Source organism: Poecilia latipinna, unplaced genomic scaffold, assembly GCF_001443285.1.
Source record: "Poecilia latipinna isolate Pla-1442-1.1 unplaced genomic scaffold, P_latipinna-1.0 Scaffold2488, whole genome shotgun sequence".
In the NCBI taxonomy this organism is placed as follows: Eukaryota; Metazoa; Chordata; class Actinopteri; order Cyprinodontiformes; family Poeciliidae; genus Poecilia; species Poecilia latipinna.
This window is the reverse complement of record NW_015115104.1, coordinates 6,173-26,968: the sequence shown is the minus strand read 5'-3', so window position 1 is coordinate 26,968 and position 20,796 is coordinate 6,173. Positions and strand designations below refer to the sequence as shown.

At 39.9% G+C, this 20,796-nt stretch overlaps 2 protein-coding genes across 4 annotated transcripts in view; one reads left to right on the top strand and one right to left on the bottom strand.

Moving 5' to 3' along the window:
- Positions 1-4,377, top strand: part of mmut (methylmalonyl CoA mutase) — a 28,459-nt gene extending 24,082 nt beyond the window's left edge. Inside the window, exons 10-13 of the mRNA XM_015019837.1 lie at positions 1,584-1,715; positions 1,807-1,954; positions 3,032-3,199; positions 3,774-4,377. Of these exons, the coding sequence (XP_014875323.1) occupies positions 1,584-1,715; positions 1,807-1,954; positions 3,032-3,199; positions 3,774-3,902 (577 nt within the window). The 3' untranslated portion in view covers positions 3,903-4,377. The remainder of the gene's footprint in view (positions 1-1,583; positions 1,716-1,806; positions 1,955-3,031; positions 3,200-3,773) is intronic.
- A 1,946-nt stretch (positions 4,378-6,323) lies between these two features.
- Positions 6,324-20,670, bottom strand: opn8b (opsin 8, group member b). 3 transcript variants are annotated; one of them, XM_015019841.1, is made up of 5 exons: positions 20,099-20,669; positions 12,682-12,975; positions 9,911-10,236; positions 9,385-9,486; positions 6,324-9,313 (listed from the first exon to the last, which is right to left on the bottom strand). In XM_015019841.1, exons 1-5 carry the CDS (start codon positions 20,166-20,168, stop codon positions 9,209-9,211), a joined length of 897 nt encoding a protein of 298 aa, XP_014875327.1. In that variant the 5' UTR covers positions 20,169-20,669; the 3' UTR covers positions 6,324-9,208. The 3 variants fall into 3 exon arrangements, with proteins under 3 accessions (XP_014875327.1, XP_014875326.1, XP_014875325.1); XM_015019840.1 differs by having other exon boundaries at positions 6,324-9,309; XM_015019839.1 differs by having other exon boundaries at positions 6,324-9,486; positions 20,099-20,670.
- Between the last annotated feature and the right edge of the window lie 126 nt (positions 20,671-20,796).

The window sequence follows — 20,796 nt, the reverse complement described above, 5'->3', positions numbered from 1 at the left end:
GACGATCTGATGAAAAATAACTGGCATTTGCTGACTCATAAAGTAACACAGTCATTCACATCATTTCTCCAGAAGCTGCAGTTAAAGAGGCACTTAAGGCAAGGGGGCTTAATTTTCATGTCGCATATAGATGTTGATAAACTCACTAGGGAGAGTCGCCTCAAACCACGTCTTTTTAAACATTCCCAGATGTTACTTTAATGAACTAACCTCATAATTAGATGTCAAGTTATATTTCAGTCAGTATAGTAGTAATCAGTTACAGTCTGAAAGGCGTGTGTGTGTGTGTTTGTGAGTGTGAATGAGTGAAATGTGGCTCTGTTGCAAAGCTCTGAATTGTCTAATGTCTAGAAATGCAATATATATATATATATATATGTACATTCACTCCATTTATTATTAAAAAAACAATTTGGATGCAGGTTTCTAACTATGTGGAAGCCTCAAAGCTGCTGTTCATAGTTGGAGAAGGCCTTATTTGATCTTTCCTGGAAAATCTCAGTTTTCTGATTCTTAGCAATCAGGGTTTCAGAAGGCACATTCTACTAAAACTGCACCTTTAAGTGCACATAATGATCTTTTGATCGCTGCAGATGATGGGAATTTTTCCTACACTTGCATTACTGAGCCTCAGCGCAGCATTGGACTCTGTGGATCACAGTATTTTTCTCAGTAGGCTCAGACGTCGGGCTGTTATTTCTAGCTCTCTGTCAGACTGATTTTCTTCCAATTTAAAGGAGAGGAGTTTCTCTGTAAAAGCAAATCTCCCATTGTTATTTTCCTTTCTTATATTTCCTTTAGCGGATATTGTTCGGCGTTTCATTGTCCATCTCCTACCAATATGGGCTAACGACATTAAGTCATCTGGGTTTTTTTTTTTTTTTTTTTAATAAGTGATCCCCCTTGAGCCTCACTGTGATAAAGGACTGACTTTTATCTAATTTCCAGATGGATTTTTACTTTCATTAAGATCCGTCTCTGTCTTAAATAGGAACATTACTAAATAGAATGATTGTTCATACTTGTATCGACTGATATGGTGCATTGTTTAATTAATTAATTAATTGATAAAACATTAATTTCTATTAAAGGGATTTCCATTTGCACAGAACTCGGGTTCATTTTTACACTTTTAGTTTTATTCAAAGAGGCCCGTATCTGCTGTTCTATCATAAAAATTATTCATACTGCAATATCTTAGTATCTAAATATCTTTCAATTTCCAAAAGATGTGAAAAAACTGGGTTCTGAAGGCAGATTAAATACTGTTTGTCATTATAAATGCATGAACTAGATGCATCATATTCAGCCAGTCCTGCTGATGAAATGCTGGGAAGCCGTGTACAAGACGTATTTAGTGGTCTTTACATTTGCATAGGCAACCCAACCCTCTTTGTGTTATTGGTTTAATTCTCTAAAACTCTATTATGCAACCCTCAGACTGAAGTCCTTTCTGCAAACGTAATTGAAAAGGAGAAAAAAGGAAAATCCAGCGAAACACAAAATCCTCTTTTGGAAACGGTTGTCTTCATTGAATTTCAGTGGGATGCTGAGCGATAGTCATTGTGGTCGTTTTTACGTAGATGCTCCGTCGGTGAAATAACCGACGCAATGAAGAAAGTGTTTGGTGAGCACAAGGCCAGCACCAGGATGGTGAGCGGGGCGTACCGCAGCGAGTTTGGAGAGCACGAGGAGATCGCTCTGGCCAACAACAGGTAGGAAACCACCCCTGTTCTCTTTACGGCCGTCTACATGGCAGGTTGAGTCTTATATCTTTCTTCTTTTTTTTTTTTCTTAACAATTAAGAGTTACAGAGTTTAAGAGACATGAGGGCAGAAACCCTCGTCTACTGGTGGCAAAGATGGGACAGGACGGCCATGACAGGGGAGCCAAGGTCATCGCCACGGGCTTTGCCGACTTGGGGTTTGATGTTGACATTGGACCGCTGTTTCAGGTCAGCGATTCTTCTTATCTGTATTCGCTATGGCTAACCTATGCTACCGTAGCTTCGTCCCATTACAAATGTGCACAAAACTTTGTAGATGGTCCGCTAATCACACTCGAATACGTTTGTTCACGCAATAAGTCCTTAAAAAAACGTGCCGCGCCATCATCCTCCTTCACTTCCTGTCGTCTTCTTTGTAGTTTCCCCCAGTAGTAACATCTGGTTTTTGATCATGTGTGACGCAAAAAAAGTGTTTCCATCATGAAATGAACCAGGTTTGACACAGACGGGAAACAACCTCATCCCAGCGCAAAAACTTTTTAGCGAAAAACATTTTGTGTTGGTTGTTTTTTTTTATTTTTAAATTGCCATGTTTCCATTAAGCAAATTTATTTTCGTAATTCCAATTTGCGCAAATGATTAATGGTCGATGGAAATGCAGCTCATGAGAGGATTCAGTGGCGAACATTACACAGTAGCTTTAGCTTGATAAAGGAGTTAAACAAATCTGCTTTATGCTACCTTTTAGCCAGTTGAAAAGGCTAATCTAAGGTATTAATTTATGGTAGCAATCTGCACATTCTTCTGTGTTAAATGACATTGAGGGCAAGCTGGAAAGAAACCTTTTTAATGTTAAAATCTGACACAGCAACTGCATTTATGAGCTAATACGCACAGGCTTCCTCGTGTCTGTCTAATTCGTTCATCCATTCATCCATCCAGAAGGGAAGGGAAAATAACAGAGCAGATTTGCTGCTTCCCACCACTGATCAGCCTCTGGCAGCGCGGATAGAAAGACAACATAAGACAAAGTGTTTGCTCACAGCACAGCTCTCCTTAGGAACTGGATTGTTTTGGTTGATGCCTCTTGCTTTCCGTTACCCTCCTGAGAGATGCGGCTTTTATTTATTTTGTAGAGAAATATTTGCAGTTAAGAAAGATATTAAACACATATTTTTAAAAAATCTTGTCAGAGAGAGGAGCAAACCTCACACATGACCAGAAAGAAACTCTGTGGTGCGGCTTTATTGCTTCTGTTTTTGTGTTATTGTCTGTTCTTGAGTTGCAAGCTTGCTCTTCCATCAGACTCCCCGGGAGGTGGCCCAGCAGGCGGTGGACGCTGACGTTCACTGCGTTGGGGTCAGCACGTTGGCAGCAGGACACAAGACCCTGGTACCAGAGCTCATCAAAGAGCTACGGAAGCTCGACAGGCCAGATATCTTGGTCATTTGCGGAGGAGTCATCCCACCACAGGTGACTTCTGGGTTGTATTTTCACCAAGTTTTAACGCTTACGTTGCTTGGAAAAGTCCTAGTTAAAGTCCAGAGGAACTAGGGCTGCAGTTTCACAATAATTTTGCTGATCCAGGTAGAGATTATGTCAGATGTAAATTCACTCCATAAGTCAGGTCCTCCCGTTTTTTTGGCGATTCCATAATCACACAAAATCAACGGATCCCCACATTTTTTGCCCTAATGCAAAATTCTGAGTTTATTCCACAAAAATAGTCAAAACCTTTGAGTTTTAGTGATTGCTAATGCCCACCTGCAGGTGGCGGTGTTTTTTACTCCTACTACTATGCTTCCTCAGCCTTACTTAATGTCAAGGTGTAGTAGAAATGGGTGGTGATTGATATGGCTAGTAGCAAAAATCGACTTAATGAGGCGAGGACTGAAGTTAACCAAGGCATTCATGAAAAAAAAAGAAAAAGAGTTAAGAGTTACGTAGAGATGTTTCTGTCAGTTTTTTTTTTTTATAAGAAAATGAATGTATCCCCTATGGTTAAGGTCAGAAATCTGTTAAAACCTGTGTCTCTGCGCCTTTGTAGGACTATGAATTCCTCTATCAGAGCGGCGTGTGCGCCATCTTCGGTCCAGGAACCAGGATTCCTCAAGCTGCAGTCGAAGTAATTGACAATATTGAAAAGAGCCTGGAGAAACTACGACAAGCCTTGTAAGAAAAACACAAAATGCTGTTTTCCATGAACAGTGTGGTTTATTTCATTTAAGCTGTGTGTCACACTATGTGAATTTCATTCCCTGCACATCTTGGATGCTTCAGAAATGAGGTCAATGAAATACTTATCATCTGACGGCGGTGTAGGCCTGCAGTGTAATGATATTCTGCCGTTTCTTAGCAGAGTGTAATTAAAGTCAGAGGAGTCGCCATGTGTAGATAGAAACCAAAATCAAGTGTCCTTCTTCATAATTCTCTCCTCCTTAGATCACTCTAAGGACTTTTAGTGTCCAGGTCAGTGTGTGTTTCATTTTATTATTTCTCCTGCATGTTTAAAAGCAATTAAAAGTATTGTTCGGAGAAAAGCATTAATGATCACCATGTTGAAAACAGTTGGAATGTGATTCTCTTCTATGTGTGATCTACATCCTGCTTGGATTCTTTCCTTGAAATAAAGTTGTTTTTTTTTAACTTTGGCAGTGCTCTCTGTCACTTCAACCGCCTCATTCTTTCTGGGATTTATATTGGATATATTGTGAGATTTGATTCCCATTTTTCTTTGTTCAACATGCACATATTTCTGTTTATGGCAAACAGGTTATGTTGCCATTTTTGTCCAGATAGTCTACAGTTTGACGGTTACAGTTTAATTTTAAGCATCTCTGATCTTTGCTTGGCATATGTTGGATTCATAGCAATAAAATTAAAGGCGTTTATGACCTTCTTGTCGTGTTCAGTTCCTCTGCCCGCGACCACAAAAAGTGTTTGAATTTGAGATGAATTATACCATGAGTATGTTGGATATAAATGACACATTCACGTAAATCGTTATAACTGCCACTGCGTTTGTAATCATTACGTGTTTATCCATTAATATGACCAATAACTTGTGCACATAAAAATGCTCAAAAGTCCGAGCTTTACATTCACAAATTGCTAAATAAAATGTTCAACAGATTCAAGGAGGGGGAAAAAAAGAGATAATATTGCACACAAATAAAATTTGAAGTAAAATTCTGCACTATTTACTGTGGGGAAGAGTTGTGTCTTTTTTTTTATTTATTTTTTTAAAGGAAAGAACAAATAAACATAATACTCTCAAGGCAGCTCATGTTGCGTTCACAGATACAGACATACACCACACAGAAGGTTAAATGCAATTATTTTTCCAGACAGATTTACTGAACAAAATGCAAACTGAAAGCAAAGTAAGGTCACTTGTTTGCTAAACTCTTCCATCCAGTGGGATGTACAAAACTACACAGCTCCGTTTTTCATGCTGCCAAGCTGTTGACAAGTGAATCTAATAAAGCTTTTTATTTTGAAGGTTGAGCTTTGTTCAAACGGTGAAACCAGACAATAAAACATCACCTGCAGTAAATGAGTCTCACAAGCCAAGAGTGTACTTGTAGTGAGTAACATACGTGTGTTAATTCTCAGCACGCCTGTGTGTAACGTGTGCCAAGTGTCCAGTGATCTATAACTTTAATCTATACCCAAAGTACACATTTTAACCACTGGTTATTCTTGAAAATTATTCACGCAAATAAACAGAATGAAGCTGAGCTTGAGCGGTGAATGTTGTGCACAGTGTGGTTTGTTATAATTAAACGTAATATTCCTGTTTTATGACCTGTGTCGCACTCTGCCGATGTGTTTTCCCCGTTAGCCTCTTTACTTTGATGAAATCATGATTGGCTTTAGAGCTACTGGCCTGCAGGAGTAAACAAAAGTGGCTTTCCACAAGGTTCACGGGTGCATTTGTGTAATGAGCGCGGTCGGATGAAGCGGTCTCTCCTCCGGCCGACGTTTTCTGTCTGGTTGAGGTCAGGAATGCGCAGACCGCTCCACTTCCTCATCCACGTCCCTGTGCTCCTTGCTTTTTAGCAATCATGTCGGAGAAAGAAACAGTCATCCATTGGGATGAAATTATCCTGAAGCAGTAAGCGCACCCTTTACTGGAATTACTTTTTGATGACGTAAGGGTTAAATTTAGCTGCTCGATCAGGAATCCCCTCCAGTAAACGCTCTGTTTGTACTCGGACAGAACTCCTTCCTTCCTCTGATCACACTTTTGTGATGTGATTTCACAAGGCTCGCCTCTTTCAGGCCGAGTTTCTGTCGTTCCCAATCTTTTCTGGTCTGTAATAATACCACTAACAGCTGAGCTGACCGAGGAACACTTAAAAGCGAGGTAACGAGGTACCTGCCACTTCTTTGAAGCAGCTTACATATTTCATGCAGACGGCCGCGGCTTCTCAGCCTCCTTCACAACTCTGATGTACAGGCGACCCACGGGATACATTTCCCCACATTTTCTCATATTTCTGAGAGCTTTCAGCTCCTCCTGCCTCAAATTCTGAGTAACTTTTCTCATCTTTCTTGCTTGTTTTTTGTCCACTATCTGGATTTGGATTATCTAAAGCGGACTGACAGATACAGGGATTTTTTTTTTTTTTTGGGTGAACCAGGTTGACCTTCTTTGACCCACAGTGGAGTTCAGTTTCACATATTACTTGCCTCTCCAAATGAACTGGATTTTCTGGGCAAATGAGCCGCAGTTTCGTTCAGCAAAGCTAGTGTGACTGAAAACTTCTTGTCTGTAGGTAAACTAGTGACTGCTCATGATGTCTTAATAAAACCCAACTTCAAAAAAGAAACAACTTTAACCCCAAACCTGGTCTTTTTACATGGCAGTGCGCGTAAACCCAATGAAGATTTAAATTTCCCTGCAATGCAGCACTGCTTTCAGCACAGGTGGCAAAACAGCCAAGTGAAAATACTGCTGATTCGCTGCATATTTTTCTAATGTGAAACAAAAGCGGTTTTATAAATAAAAATAAGACAAATGAAGATTATTTCCATCAATTCTGCTGTTAAGTTAAAAATGTGCTTTATTGTAAATAAGAATATTTTATTGTGCATTTCTGAAATAGTTATGCTTACTGGGTTTGTTTGGTCATAGTCTCTTTAATTTGTATGTTTTTGTATTTTCACTGGTGATTATATTGTGGCCTCCAAAAGTATTCACACATTGAACAACAACCTTCAGTATACCTTATTGGGTCTTAAAGCCACAGGCCAAAACAAAGTAGTGTGTTCAGTATGAGCACAACACTCTAACCAGACGGTCACAGCTACAACGAAACGGTTAAGAACAAAGTCTGGTCGTGTGTCCCAGTCAAAGTCCAGACCAAAATTTTAATTGAAAATGTGGTAAGATTTGCAAATAGTAGCTCACAGATGAGCCTGAACCTGAGTTTCAGAGGGGAACGTTTTCAGATTTAATGAGTGTCACCAGTTTACTTTTTAATTTAAGGAGTTAAAAATCTATAATTATTGTTATTTTTCTTCCATTTAGCTATTCTGCACAACTTTGTGTTGGCCGATTACTTAACATCTCAACAAAGTACAGAGTTGTGATTGTACTGTGACAAAATGTGAAGGCGAACCAGGAGAAAGAATAGCTTTGAAAGGCACATTGTCAAAACAATAATGGTGCATAACAGTGAAGGCCAAATACAGGAAATGATGCAGAAGGGAAATTATGGAGAATAGAAACTCAAAAGTGACGCACTTTGTCAATAGTACCTGCAAAACACGTTTACCTCACTAATATGCTTATCTGGTTTCTCTGTAATAATGTGGTGCAGCCTGATTGTACCATAAACTCTTTCTGATCAATACAGAGAGTAAATAAAAGAGAAAACCTAAAAAAAAAAAGAAATCAGGGCTGTTCAGATCAGAATGCAGGAAGCAAATTCTTCTACAAGGTTTGGACAGATTTTACTAAGCGAATACTTTATAATATTATTTTGGTTCTCCAAAGTACAAAAAAGAGATTAAACTGATGAAAATTCTGATGATGGAGGTGAAATCTATATTCAGCAGGAGAGAAAAACCCAAATCGGTTTAAAGGTTTTGTGTGTTGCTTTTATTGCCATCTAGTGGTCAGGATGGAACTAGCAACCTCCTCGTAAACCAACTATTTTCCCTTTATTTACTAAAGTATTCTTATTCAGTATATGAGTAGTCAGTGCAGAAAACATTTATATTGTTAAGATTAGCAGTAAGACAGTGTGAGCATGCTGTTGGTAAATTCTGCATGGTTTTAATCGTCTTAACATGCAATACCTCATTATTTGATGAATTCTGATGCATTCGGTGACACTACATTTGCTCCAGACAACAAAGGCAAAGTGGCAAATCAAACACATCCACGTATGTGTCAACCACGGCTTTTTAACCAGTTATTTTCTGTGATTCACCTGCATTTTTGCCACTATGCCGCAATCGATGCAGCCAGAAAAGTTGACATGTTTTTTTTAAAGACATGTCATGACGCATCTTTGGAGTTTTTCCAATGACTACATAAATAGCTAGCCTCACTTCAGCAACAAAACACTAAAAGTGTAACCCAAAAGTGCTGATATTTCACTTTTTTTGACTACTGTCAAAACTGATATAAAAGCAGAACCACTGCATTCGTTATGTTCCATTATGCTCTACAGAAGTAACTTCAACAGCCATACACGTCTCCAAAAATTTAGTTTTTAAGTGCAGAGTTTCATTTTTACAACACAAACCTGTTTTAGACGGTGCCTTTAAAGTTACATACCGCTCAAGTTGTAAGAGGTGTTGTACATTTACACATCATGACACAAGGCTCAGACAGAATAACAGCACCTTCTTTACAACCTTGCGTTCTTGCATGAACCGCCGTTGGGGAACGGGCTCCGTGTGGCCTTCAAGGACAGCACAGCTACCGTATCGTTTAAACACATGACGCACACAGAAGCACAACTCCTCCACAACATAAAAAAAACGAAGTCCATAAAGTGAACATTTCCACTTTCTCTGGCAGTTCTTGTAAGTTTCCCGTTATATTTCTCCGTACAGCATTTGGCTTTGAACTTTTGCTACCCGACATCTTCTCTCTCTGTGACCTTAAATGTACTGTAACATCTCAAACCCGCCGATTTTGATCATTACTTGTGTAAATGCGATTTACTCAGATGTCAGATATCCCAACTCCAGGACTGAATTGGACACTATTTTTATACATATATATATATTTGTTACTGTTAGAACATTCACAGTTTTTAACCCCATCATTTTTACCCATCATGCCTGTCTGTCTAAGGACCCAGCTACCTGGACACCTTTCCATTCCAGAATCATGAGACCTCCGACAACTCATCTCGGCTCAGTCTTATTTTTAGATTTCCTTCACAACGAAGTCACTCTCTCGACTCGGTGATCTCCTGCACGGTTTCCCGCGCTACTTCCTTGGACTTGAGGTTGACGCTAACCATGTAAATGTTGTTTTCGCTGACGCTGTTGGAGACGTGGCACGCGTGGGAGCCCAGGCACGGCCACGACAGCTGCTTCACCTCCTTTTTGAAGCTCTGGCTGAAGAAGTAGTAGATCAAAGGGTTGTACACGGTGGAGCTCTTTGCAAACATGCAAGGCAGCAGACTGACCTCGGGCGGGATTCTGCTGCTGTCATTCAAAACGGACCACAGGCTCACCAAGCCGTAGGGCATCCAGCAAACCACGAAGCCTACGCTGATCAAAACGGCAATCTGCAACAGAACATCAGAGACGGTGAAAAAGAAATCCCACTGCAGCATCTGAAAATATAATATAAGTGCTTTAGCGGTTAATGTTCTCTTTGTCTTTTGGATTTGTGAAAAAAATATTTAGATTTAGTATTATTTTAGCTGAACTCACACTTTTCTGTTGTTGTTTTTGGTTTAAGGGTCTCTAGACAATGTGATTCTTACCAGCAAATTCCCAAAACACTTTGCGCTCGTTAAACTGTGTGCATTACGTGTAGTTGTCAAACTATATGCAGACTACACACAGCATCTTTCAGAAATTCATTTGTGTTGTTTTATCACATAAAATTAGGCTAAAGGAAAACGAATAATTTCAAAACGCACATGGGCTTTACTTTCGACAAAGACGCCGAATCGGTCACAGCCGTGTCGGCGCGGAGTAACTTACTATCAGAAGCCTCCGATGGAGTTTGACGATGTTGGGGACGTGGTTGCTGTTCGTCAACTTCTTGTAGGTGAAGTAGAGCCTTATGGTGATGCCAAAGTAGCAGAAAATGATGATGACACTTGGCACAAGCAGGTTCACGCAGAACAGAGAGACGACAAAAGAGAAGCCCTCGTGTTTCATTTGTCCCCAGGCGAGCGAACAGGACAGGCCGAAGGGCTCTGGGCCGTACCGCCCCCAGCCCAGAATGGGGAACAGAGCCCAGATCAGAGCGTACAGCCAGGTCCACATGCACAGCATCTTCACCTTCTTCCAGCTGATCTTCTCCTCTGCAGAGACAGAGAGAGAGCGAGAGAGAGCGGTAATTCGTTGGTAAAAATGAGAATTACCTCATTTTTACCAATGAATAAAATGAGGTAATTTTATTTTTGTCCATTTGTCCAGATTCAAACGGACAAAATGATAACGGCACAACCGACCGAACATTGTAATCATTGGTATGCAGCATAACCCATCAACATTCAAATCTACGATAATTCGACTAAATAACCGTGGTTCCAAACCAGGCAGAGTGATACTTCACATTTGTTTCTGCCATCAAAAGAATTGTTCATAAGAGGCAATTTGATTTCCTCCTCGTAGTGTTTAGCCTGGAGCTGTGTGCTGATGAGTCCTCCTCCAAGGTGAAACTTATGGAGTGAAAATAGTCTCAAAATATCTGTGCGTGTCATTGTTGCTGCTAACAACTAATCACATCTGTTTTATTAGTGTACGGCCAATACAGTTTTCTCGATATTTTTTTCTTTGTAACCCCTGGCTTACAGAGTGACGCACGTTCTCCCTGCAGGCGCAGGGTTTGCTCCGTGTGTTTCACCTTCCTCCTACACTCCAGACTCACGCATGTTGCATTAGCCACTCTGAAGCTCTCTCTGCTAGGTGTGAACACATGTTTGTTGTTGTCTGCCCTTTTTTCTGTGGGGTTCAGTCCTAGATTTAGTTCTGCACAGAGTTACTCTGGCAGCTCTGACAGAGACGATCTCATTCTTGACAAAAGCAACTGAATGCGCCAGCTGAGGCAAAACGTCATCACGTGTCAATCGCATGGAAAACCCTGACTTTTTGGATAGCGCGTTGCTTATAGTCTCTCTTTTTCTCTGACAACTTTTTGACGTTAAATATGTGTTGATGACAACTGAGCCAAAATCCTGCCACCCTGATGTCCGACAGATGCAAACCAAGTTTATACGTTCCGATGTTTTAATATTTCCTTTATAAGATTTCAACAAGAAACTACCTATCTTCCTGGAAGCAAATGATGACAACAACGTTTTTTAGACCTGGTTACCCATAACCCAACTTTAACTTTGCTTTTTCACGTCACAAACTGTGACAAAACAGATGCTTGAAAATGCTTTTCTGGATTCTGGCAGTCATATGTTGCTTGCTAGTTATTTTTTAATATTTAAAAAAAAAAGAAGAAGAAGAAACCAACTGAGATTTGAGGTTTGCAAAACTTCAATATGCTAATTAGTAGCAATGGTCAACCTTAGTTTACACGCGTCACTAACTTTTAACAATCCGAAGAAACCGATTTGACTGTACTTAAAGAATTTGTCTTGATCCACAAAGCCCAGGCAAAAAGAAAGATTCATGGAAAAATGTATGAAAGAATTAATTTATGATTAAAATGGCAGTTTCAAGAAAAGGGGTTGTGGGGGGACACACACCATAAACATGTAAAGACAAAATGAAAATGCAATTTCTTGAATAGAAGGTTTCATATTCATTAAAATCAAGCAGGAAACAGAACACACCTCTTCGTTTAGGTCAACAGTTTTATATACGAGCGCATTTTAAAAAAGAACGCCAATTCTTGTCGTACCTGTATTCATGCCTGCTGTGCTCACTCTCGACTCTGATGAAGACACACATGATGGTAAGTAAAAGCTGAATAGGCCTGGATCAGTGAGCTCCAGGCCTATTCTGTATCTTTCATGCTATGTGTATATTTTTTATTATAATTTATTTTATTATTATTATTATTATTATTTCCAAACATGAAAGCTGGGAGTTATGACCACACATATTCACTTCAATCTCAGCTTTGTCTTGGCAGCCATTTAAAAACAAGCTTTATTTTCTTTTAAATTGTTCTATAATGAACTTTAACATTAAACAGGTCCCATGTTTGCATTGAGCTTTTTACGCCTCTGGACAACCACAGCAGATATAAGATAATGGGTTTCTTGTGCTTATTTCCTTGATCTTGCTGACCAAAGAGCTAAAGATGAAGCTCTTCAGTGTTTTTTTTTTTAAATTGCCATATTGCACAGACTGACCTTGGGGTGAATTCTCTGGACCGCTGATTCCTAGGAAGATTGGAAATTGACTTAAATGTCTTTCTTGCTGTAAATTGATAGACTGACTATTGTTCAGAAATGACCTTCCAGACCTCAATGGTGCAATTTGTCAGCCTTGGCATCGTTTTAACCTCTGGAGAAGTAACCTACCAGAGCCCCTCCATCTACCGAGATGGTTTTATTGATTATCAACTAATCAAGTGCATTTGCTTTGCAACTCCTGGCTCCCTACTTCCCCTTTTAAATTGTATGGAAGCAGCAGAACTGGCATGGTGGAAATGATCTGTTTTCTCCATTTGACATGAGATTTAAATAATCTGGACTGCAGAGGTTGCGAAAACAGATGTTTGATGTTGCAAACCGCAAAGAACTTTCTTTAAAACAACAAATTTCAACTCAATTTAAATGACTTACTGGGAGAGTGCAGATTGAGGGACACAATGAAGCGCACTACGGCCAAGATGGTGAGGTTCATGATGCTGGCAATGCCAAAGAAGAAGCCCGCCAGACCGTAGTAGACGCAGGAAACGTCTCCGCCAAGCCAGCGGTGGCTCCAGGCCGAGGCCACGGCCAGGGGATACATGGTAACGGCCATGCCGAGATCCGTCACCGCCAAGTTCACGCTGAGCAGCTCCGGCGGCTTCATCCGGGACGACCTTCTGAACGCCATGATGAGGACGAGCAGGTTTCCCACTGCGGAGAGCACGGCTGAGACAGACGGGAGACAGAGACAGATGTCTGATCATTGTCTGATCAGAGCCACTCGAAGGGTAATCTTTCAGAAATGGATGTTGCTGGGAGTCAGAAAAGGTGCAGGAATGGCTACGCTAAGCCACAACACAATGAGATTCTTTCTGCACTCAGTTTGTGCTGAACAGGGAACCGACCCAGTCGATGGGCAGATGTTTGGGAAAAGCATGGGTAGGTTGTAGCTGGATCACAGGGACTTTTACAGCTGAGATTCTCCAATCCAATATAGCTTAAGAGTTCTTCTACGCACATTCCTATCGCATTTATACTTTTTCAGTGTAAAGAAACCTACTACACTGCAAAAACACAAAATCTCACCAAGTATTTTTGGTCTAGTTTCTAGTGAAAATATCTTGGTACACTTGAAATAAGGCAAAATTAACTTGCAGTAACTTTTCATCACAAAATAGGAGCTGGCTTTAGGGCAATCATTTCTTAATATTCATGAAAACTACTAGCACTAGTTTCACTGGCAGAAAGACATTTTTTTCATGTCATAAATTATCTGCCAGTGGAATTAGTACTTTTTCATCAATATTAAGGAATTATTTACTTAAAACAAGCTTCTACTTCTTACTGGAAACTTACTTGTAAGCTGATTCTACGTCATTTCAAGAGTATCATGACAAACTAATGGCTGATCAAGCTTAAAATTCATGCAAACAAACAGTTTTCCTATGCAACTCTAATCAGGACACATCGCTTACTGATCTCTAAGCAGTGCACTCAAACAGGAGCTGATTTTTGACTGGTTATCGATTCGGTTTCTTTGTTTATGAGACGCCAGATTTTGTTTGGTTCCAACAAGCTGAACAACGACTGAGCGCACCCTATCACGGCTTCAACAAAATACCAAGTCTGTTTTCAGTGACTGCCGATCAGTCAAGCGTGTAAACCTGAGAGGTGAAGGAAAGTGTAAACCAAACACACAAGGTGGGAAGTGCTAAATGCACGTCCCTCCTGCGAAGCAGAACGTTTTCGCCGAGCAAAATTCACCAAAGATTAAAACACAGTGACATAATTACCAGAAGCAACCCAAAGAAAGTGAATGTTGGTGTCATTTTACAGAGGATTAGACAATGGCTGTTCCTATAACAAAAACATGTGATTTAATAGAGTGCTGAGGTTCACAGCTATTTTAGAACTTGAAGAGATTTGTAAATCTAACTGAAAATGACTACAAATCCCTAATCTGCTTTATTTTTTCAGCACAATTAGATTTATAGAACTCCCAACACGACTTGCTTCAACATTCTTTAGCCGTGTAAATCTGGATCTGGGAAAACGTCTAGCAGTGGAAAATAACAATGACCAAATCACTACTTTAGCTTGCAATGGTCACACTTGTTCTTTTCAACCTGCAGTTTTAATTGGGGCATTTGACAAACCAGAACAGACGTCAGAAAAGTGTTCAACTCGCCGCCGTTACTATGGTGATTATTATAACAAGAGGAAGTAGTGATAACTTAACAGGATGTTTTGCTTTAGCGTCCTACATTTTCATTGGCGTTTGCGTCTTCACTGCATGAAGCAGACTCCTTGAAGTTGAACAGCTTGGCTGCATATTCTCTGGACTTTAGACAGATTTAATGTCTGATCCTTCTGCATCGATTGTGCAGATCTAATAAGGCCACGTGGATCTGGCTTTTCGGGCCGTTCTGAGTGCAGTTTGCATGTTCTCCTTGTGCGCGTGTGTGTGTGTGTGTGTTTTTCTGGGTATTCCAGCATTCTATCATCATCCTCATTATGCTAAATTGTATATTGTCTCCATGTCATTTATTGCACACAATTGAACAAACTTGCAAGTTGTTTTCGGTAATAAAAAAAAAGGCAAGCTATTGCTATCAAACCTCGTTTTACTCCAGAACCATTTACTGCAGTGGGACTGTTTTTTTCATGAGCAATGTAATTACACAGATGCCCAAAATCCTAAGTAAAACATAACCACAAATGCACGTTGTCTACTTTAACGGACAAATACTTTGTTGCAATTTCCTTTCAAAACACGATAATTTCCTAAAAATCCCCTCATACATTTGAGTCGTCTGATGTTAATTGATGCCTCTTCTATCCTTTTCGTATTTATCCAGATATTCCAGACCAGCTAGTCATTTCTGGCTGACTGCTTGTCATGTGGATTAATGGTTTAAAGATGAACTTCCACCTGCTATCCAATAGGTGGCAGTGTATGCGGGAACATGATGGTGTTTCTAAACATCCACCAAAGGAGAGCAAAAATGGTTTTTGTTTCTTTTCACTGTGGTACCTAGTAAGCTTGAAAGTGATAATCATGTTAGGTGTGCATCAGAGATGGTGTTAGGACCCTGAAACATTGAGTTTAGCCCACAAACAGTTAAACTTCAGCATGAAATACAGAAGGAATGTTAACAAATCAGAATATTAGGAAAGTGTATGCTAAATGATACCAGGCCTGAGATATGCAGGAGAAATACTCCAGTGGCAAAAAGCTTTTCTTTACTCTCCATCTGAGGGTAAAACTGTGCTGTTGGTGGCTAATGGGCAGATTACTAAAGAGCACTGCCAAGTGTAAAACTGTCATTCAAGCTAGCTGTGTAGCAAAATAGACTGAAAATGGCTAACAAATATTATTTATCTGCTGCCTTCTTTAATCAAACCATGTCTTCAAACTGTTGAAGAGAACACATTCACCCGTGAGCCAAGTGAAGGCATAATTTTAGAGTAAATCGTACAAGATTTTGAATTTTTAATAGCATATCAAGGATTTTAATCTTGACCTGACAAGTTTGCAGCACATCACATGTAATTAGCTTCTGTGTGTCGGTTCTCTTTTGCTCTCTAGTATGAAGCAGAGGCATTCAGGTCCAGTTTTCATGATTATTATTATTATCTTTACCTTTCTTCCCCTCTTACTGAAAAGGTCAGCATCGCGACTAATCTTTTAACTTTTCACAAACAACTAGAGGTTCAGTCTGGGTTCAGTCCGAAAACTAGAATGAGAACCGCCTTCAGAATTTAATTGCCTTTTTAATTCAGCGGCAACAGATAACACACTAATTAGGATGTTCAAACATTTACTGTGACATCCCGTCATGCTAAAACTGAAACTGTGTATCATCCTAGACGCAGGCAGTCAGGTGTCTGGAAGCCCACTGTCATCTCCAGCCTTGTGGCCAATAAACTGTCACTGATAAATTACCTCAAAGGTTGTGGTTGTAAAATAATAAAATGTAGAAAAAGTTCCAAGGACATGGATAATTTTCCAAGGCATGTACTTTTGACTTATCTGGCATATAAAGAGTAAATGTTCCCGTCTTGTTCCTTAAAACTGCGATATTAAGCTTTAACACTTTCTACCACAGCCTGGAATTAATCTTTAGCCCCAAACTTCACCAAAGAGCCACTTTGGGACTATAAAGCTCAGAGCTCAGCAGCCCAATCGACTTCCAGCTCACTGAGGATTACTTTCAAGGAAGCGTTACTAAGTCAATATAGCTCTAAAAAACTCACAGAGCAAGAACAAAGAGGGAATCGATGGGGACAAACAACGTTAGCTTGACTGCTTAGGACAACAAAAGGACGTGAGTTTTTAGCATACACACGCTCTCTTATCAATGACTGGAGTGAAACACAAGTAACATCTGGAAAGCCTTGTTAATTTTAGGTTAATGGATCTTTCCATTAAATAAAAACATTCCTTTGTTTTATAACGTTCTATTGACTGGGAGGGATTATCCAGTGGTGGTGGTGAGTGGATGTAGCATTAGCATAAAGGTAAATGGTAAAAAAAACAAAACATAATTATACATTACTATTTTAAAAACAAGTACAGTGGAAAATGTATAATTTACTCTAATGGCTTTTGATGCTTTTTAAACAACTTCATCATGACATAAATGTTTAATTTTGGTTATTTTAAGAATGTATTTGAACTGTTATTATTTCAGGTCAGTCAAGGTTGCAACAAATATAATATATACACCCATACACGTGCACGCACACACACACACACAAACATGTCTTTGGTCTCTTTCCATAAGCTTCACACAATAGTAGGTTCATTTCAAAATCTGAAAAAAAAGCAAGAAAAACATTCTCCCTCTCACTATTTATTCATGATAAACAAACAAAATGCACAACATTTTCTCACTCGCAGCCCTTGCTTACTTTAAAACCTCACAAAGCTCAAAAATAGAAAAGCCCGGGCCATTAAAGGTCACAGAGACACTTCATGATCTGCATCCTGATGCGTCTTGCCAGAAGAAAGTGAGCTACTTGCACCCATATCTTACTGTCTTCCCGCATTGCCAGCACCAGAGGCTGACCTAGAGGTTTAGTTCAGTCTGACTTTATTGCTACGTCTCATTTCAAAGCATTCGCTCTGTTTAGTGTTCTATATCCAGCAGCAAAAGGAGTTAAAAATATCTCAGTGTTGACTGTTTTAGAGCTCCTAATGGACTGCCACCTGAGTGTTTTTTTTTTTGCTAAACTGTTGTATTTAAAAAAAAACAAAAAAAAAACTCTGCAGGACAATTAGGTCAAGCTGCAGACCACAGGGGACTGAGGTGGCCGTTGGTCTCTGGGACACCCTGCCAAGGAGCATCAGATCTGAACCCGCCCAAGAGATGAATAAATCTTAAATTTTAAAGATTTGCTATTTCTGGGGCACCGAGTGCCACCTTGGGTAGAGCAGGTGCCCCGAGTAATGGAGGCCAGCAATCATCAATGGAGGTTTTATGGATTTACATTCAAGCCTGGAGCCGTTAATGGACAACTTCCTCTTCTTTCTGTCTTCTTTTCTATCTACTAAACCGCAGAGTAAAGGTCATTAGATACAATATTTATTTTTCCCTGATTTTAAACTCAGTTGAGCTGAAGCGGTTAGTTTATTGTTACGCTTTTTATTGAATCGTTTCTTTTTAAAGTTTGTTTCAATCAGGCTTTTGCACACCATTTTATTAAAATGCACATTAGTGAATACGTTTTATAAGCCTTAAGCTTAAAGTGGATCGAATTAAACTGAGACACGCATCAACCAGAACACCGAGTGCGCACGACTTTTGGTGAGCGAAGTGGTGCCGCGGTCCAAGTCTCTTAAAAACATGCCTCAGAGTTCACTTATAGTAGTTTCTCTCTGGATAATTTGTCTTTTTCTGAATCCCAGAATGCATTTATAAGCTGAATATTTGACTTTACGTGAACCACATCCTTAGAAACGGTGAAAGCTTAATTAATAAGATGATTTTTAGTTTTTAATTGAAAACCATTTTGGTTCTGCTTGTGTCGGAGCAGCAGGCAGATGTAATGTGTGAAATCAAGACCTCTCTCATCTTGGCTGATTACGATTCCTCCATCTGGAGCTTTGTCACATGACTAGACTCACAGTGGAGGAAGGATTTAGATCCTGCTGTGTAACTGAAGTTACATTTGGATTCACATTTGAAGAGACAGATTCAAAACCCGAAGAAAACAATCCATCCCGTTCTGGCTGAGAGCCATGAGCTCCGACTTGAAGGCTTTTCATTCCAACAGCTTAACAGTCTGCTGAAGATCCGACTAGAGGTCATAGTCTGAAGACACCAACAGAACAACATCGGTCCGTATAGAGGCGAGATGCAACCCAAATGTTTGTACACCTAAACAGCCGCCTCTTCATGTTGTGGTCCATTAAAACCACAACACCAGATCAGCTTCAAATCCCAGGCCTTGTTGCAGAAACAAACCTGACTGCGTGCCAAGAAGTCTCTCCCAGATCCTTCTCAAGAACATCCCAAACTCCCAGCAAAACCCTCAGCATTAAACAAGCGCAAACATCTGCCTCTTCTGACTCTACAGTTGTGGAAAGGAGGGGGTTTTTTTTGTTTTTTTTTTTTACAAAGAAACACTTTGAGGCTCAACCTGCAGTAAAAAGATCTGGGACAACAGTTCACATCTCCACCAAATGTCACCTACATTTCTGCCAAATAGTTTAGCTATAATTGCCTTTTATGTTTCAACTAAACTTTGATTTATAGTAGTTGATATGGCAGTTATCCAGGGTTTGATTCTCAACCTCAGGAGCTTTGCTGCACATCCGTCCCTCATTTCTTGTCTAAGACGCTGTGAAAAAGGGCAACCAGTGCTCGGAAATCCATTTAATTTATATTTACAAAAAAATCTTCTCTACTTATTAGTCATGCCTTTTAAAATGCTTGCTAACACAAATAGTAAAGCAGCCAATCACATGACAGCAATTTAATGTATATAGGTGTCTAGATGTGGATTGAAGTGAAAAGCAGCAGAAGACCCCAGCAGGTGCCTCTCCTGTCTGCTAGAAGCAGAAGGCCGACACAAGTTCACCAAAGTTGGACATCAACAGATTGAGAAAATGACATCCGAATCCAGTGGGACGTTTTTGGGACGTGGCGTAGCAGGAGATTCTCATCACGTATCAGCAGCAACTCTGTGATGGCATCACTTCAATATATGCAACAGAATCTATAAGCAATGTCTCCGACGTCTTGTTCAGTCTATGTCATGAAGAACTGAGGCAATTCTGATTGAAAAAGGAGGTCTGTACCCACTGACGTGGTTGGTGTGGGTTGACGCTGGACAAAAAAAGTGGATTTTTTTTCATCATATTTCTTTCTTTGCTTGCATATATCTTAGAAAGGACATATATCACAAGGGAAAAAACAAACTTATTTCAGAAATCAAACCTCATCCAACAGCTCAATTTATGGTTTTTGAAATTCTGACAGGCTTTAGCATCTTATTACTTCTTCTTAATTCTGCCTTTATTCCCGAAACTAGGCAAAAACTGATACAATCTTGGAATTTTTTCTTCAACAGGCAGGTGAACTGTATCCATTTATAATCAAGACACGCAGAAAAGTGAACCGATCACCTAAGTCTCATGTGACGTGATCCAAAGCACAGCAGAAACCTTTTTTTTTGTGCTGTTTCTTGCTTAGTCGAAAGTGTCGTTGCCAAAGCAACTGCTTTCAAATGGTAAAGTACTAATGTAATGCGTAAATGACAAAAAAACAACAACAACAAAAAACAAACAAACAAACAAACAAAAACACACCAAAAAACAATTATAATTCGTTTTTCTACTTACTTAAAACCAGCAGGTAGCAGCCTGCGCCGATATCCAGCGCCGGTGAGAGCGCTGAGGCGTAAATATCCATTTGGAAAGATGGAAAAATAAAAATACAGGCGTTTATTTAGAACGGAAGGGTCCTCGTGTGATGTTTAAGTGAAAGTGTGCCTCTGCAGGTTCTGCTGCGCATCCATCTGTCCGCACGCAGGGAGCGGAGACAGGGGGGCTGCAGCTGTGCGCGCACAGCCGGCCAGATCCAAACAGGGGAGGTCGTGCGTAAAGCGGCAGCGCTGCCGTCTGAAGCCTCCCTCTGGTGCTATAGTGTGACTTAACCTTCAGGAGGAGGAGGGACGAGCTTTGATATAAGAATCAAACCTCTTGGAAGTGACTCAGCAGAGGGAAGAACGATGTTTTCCTGACGCATAAACGATCTTTGCGACAGTTTCCTTTCCACTCCCACCTTCCCCCTAGAGACCACTTTAATTCATATGAAAGGTTGACAAATTGGAATATAATTGAAATGTAAATTTATTTCAGAAAAAGTCAGCTAAAAAAAAGAAAGAAAAACACATGCATTAAACTCAGAAGGATACACTGAAATCACTGTTTGGTTCATTCGGATGAATTTGGCTCACAGCTAATAAATGCCCAAAACTAGATTTTGACAGAAGACCAAAAAAAAAAAAAAAAAAAAAAAACCTTTCCGTTGCAGAAAT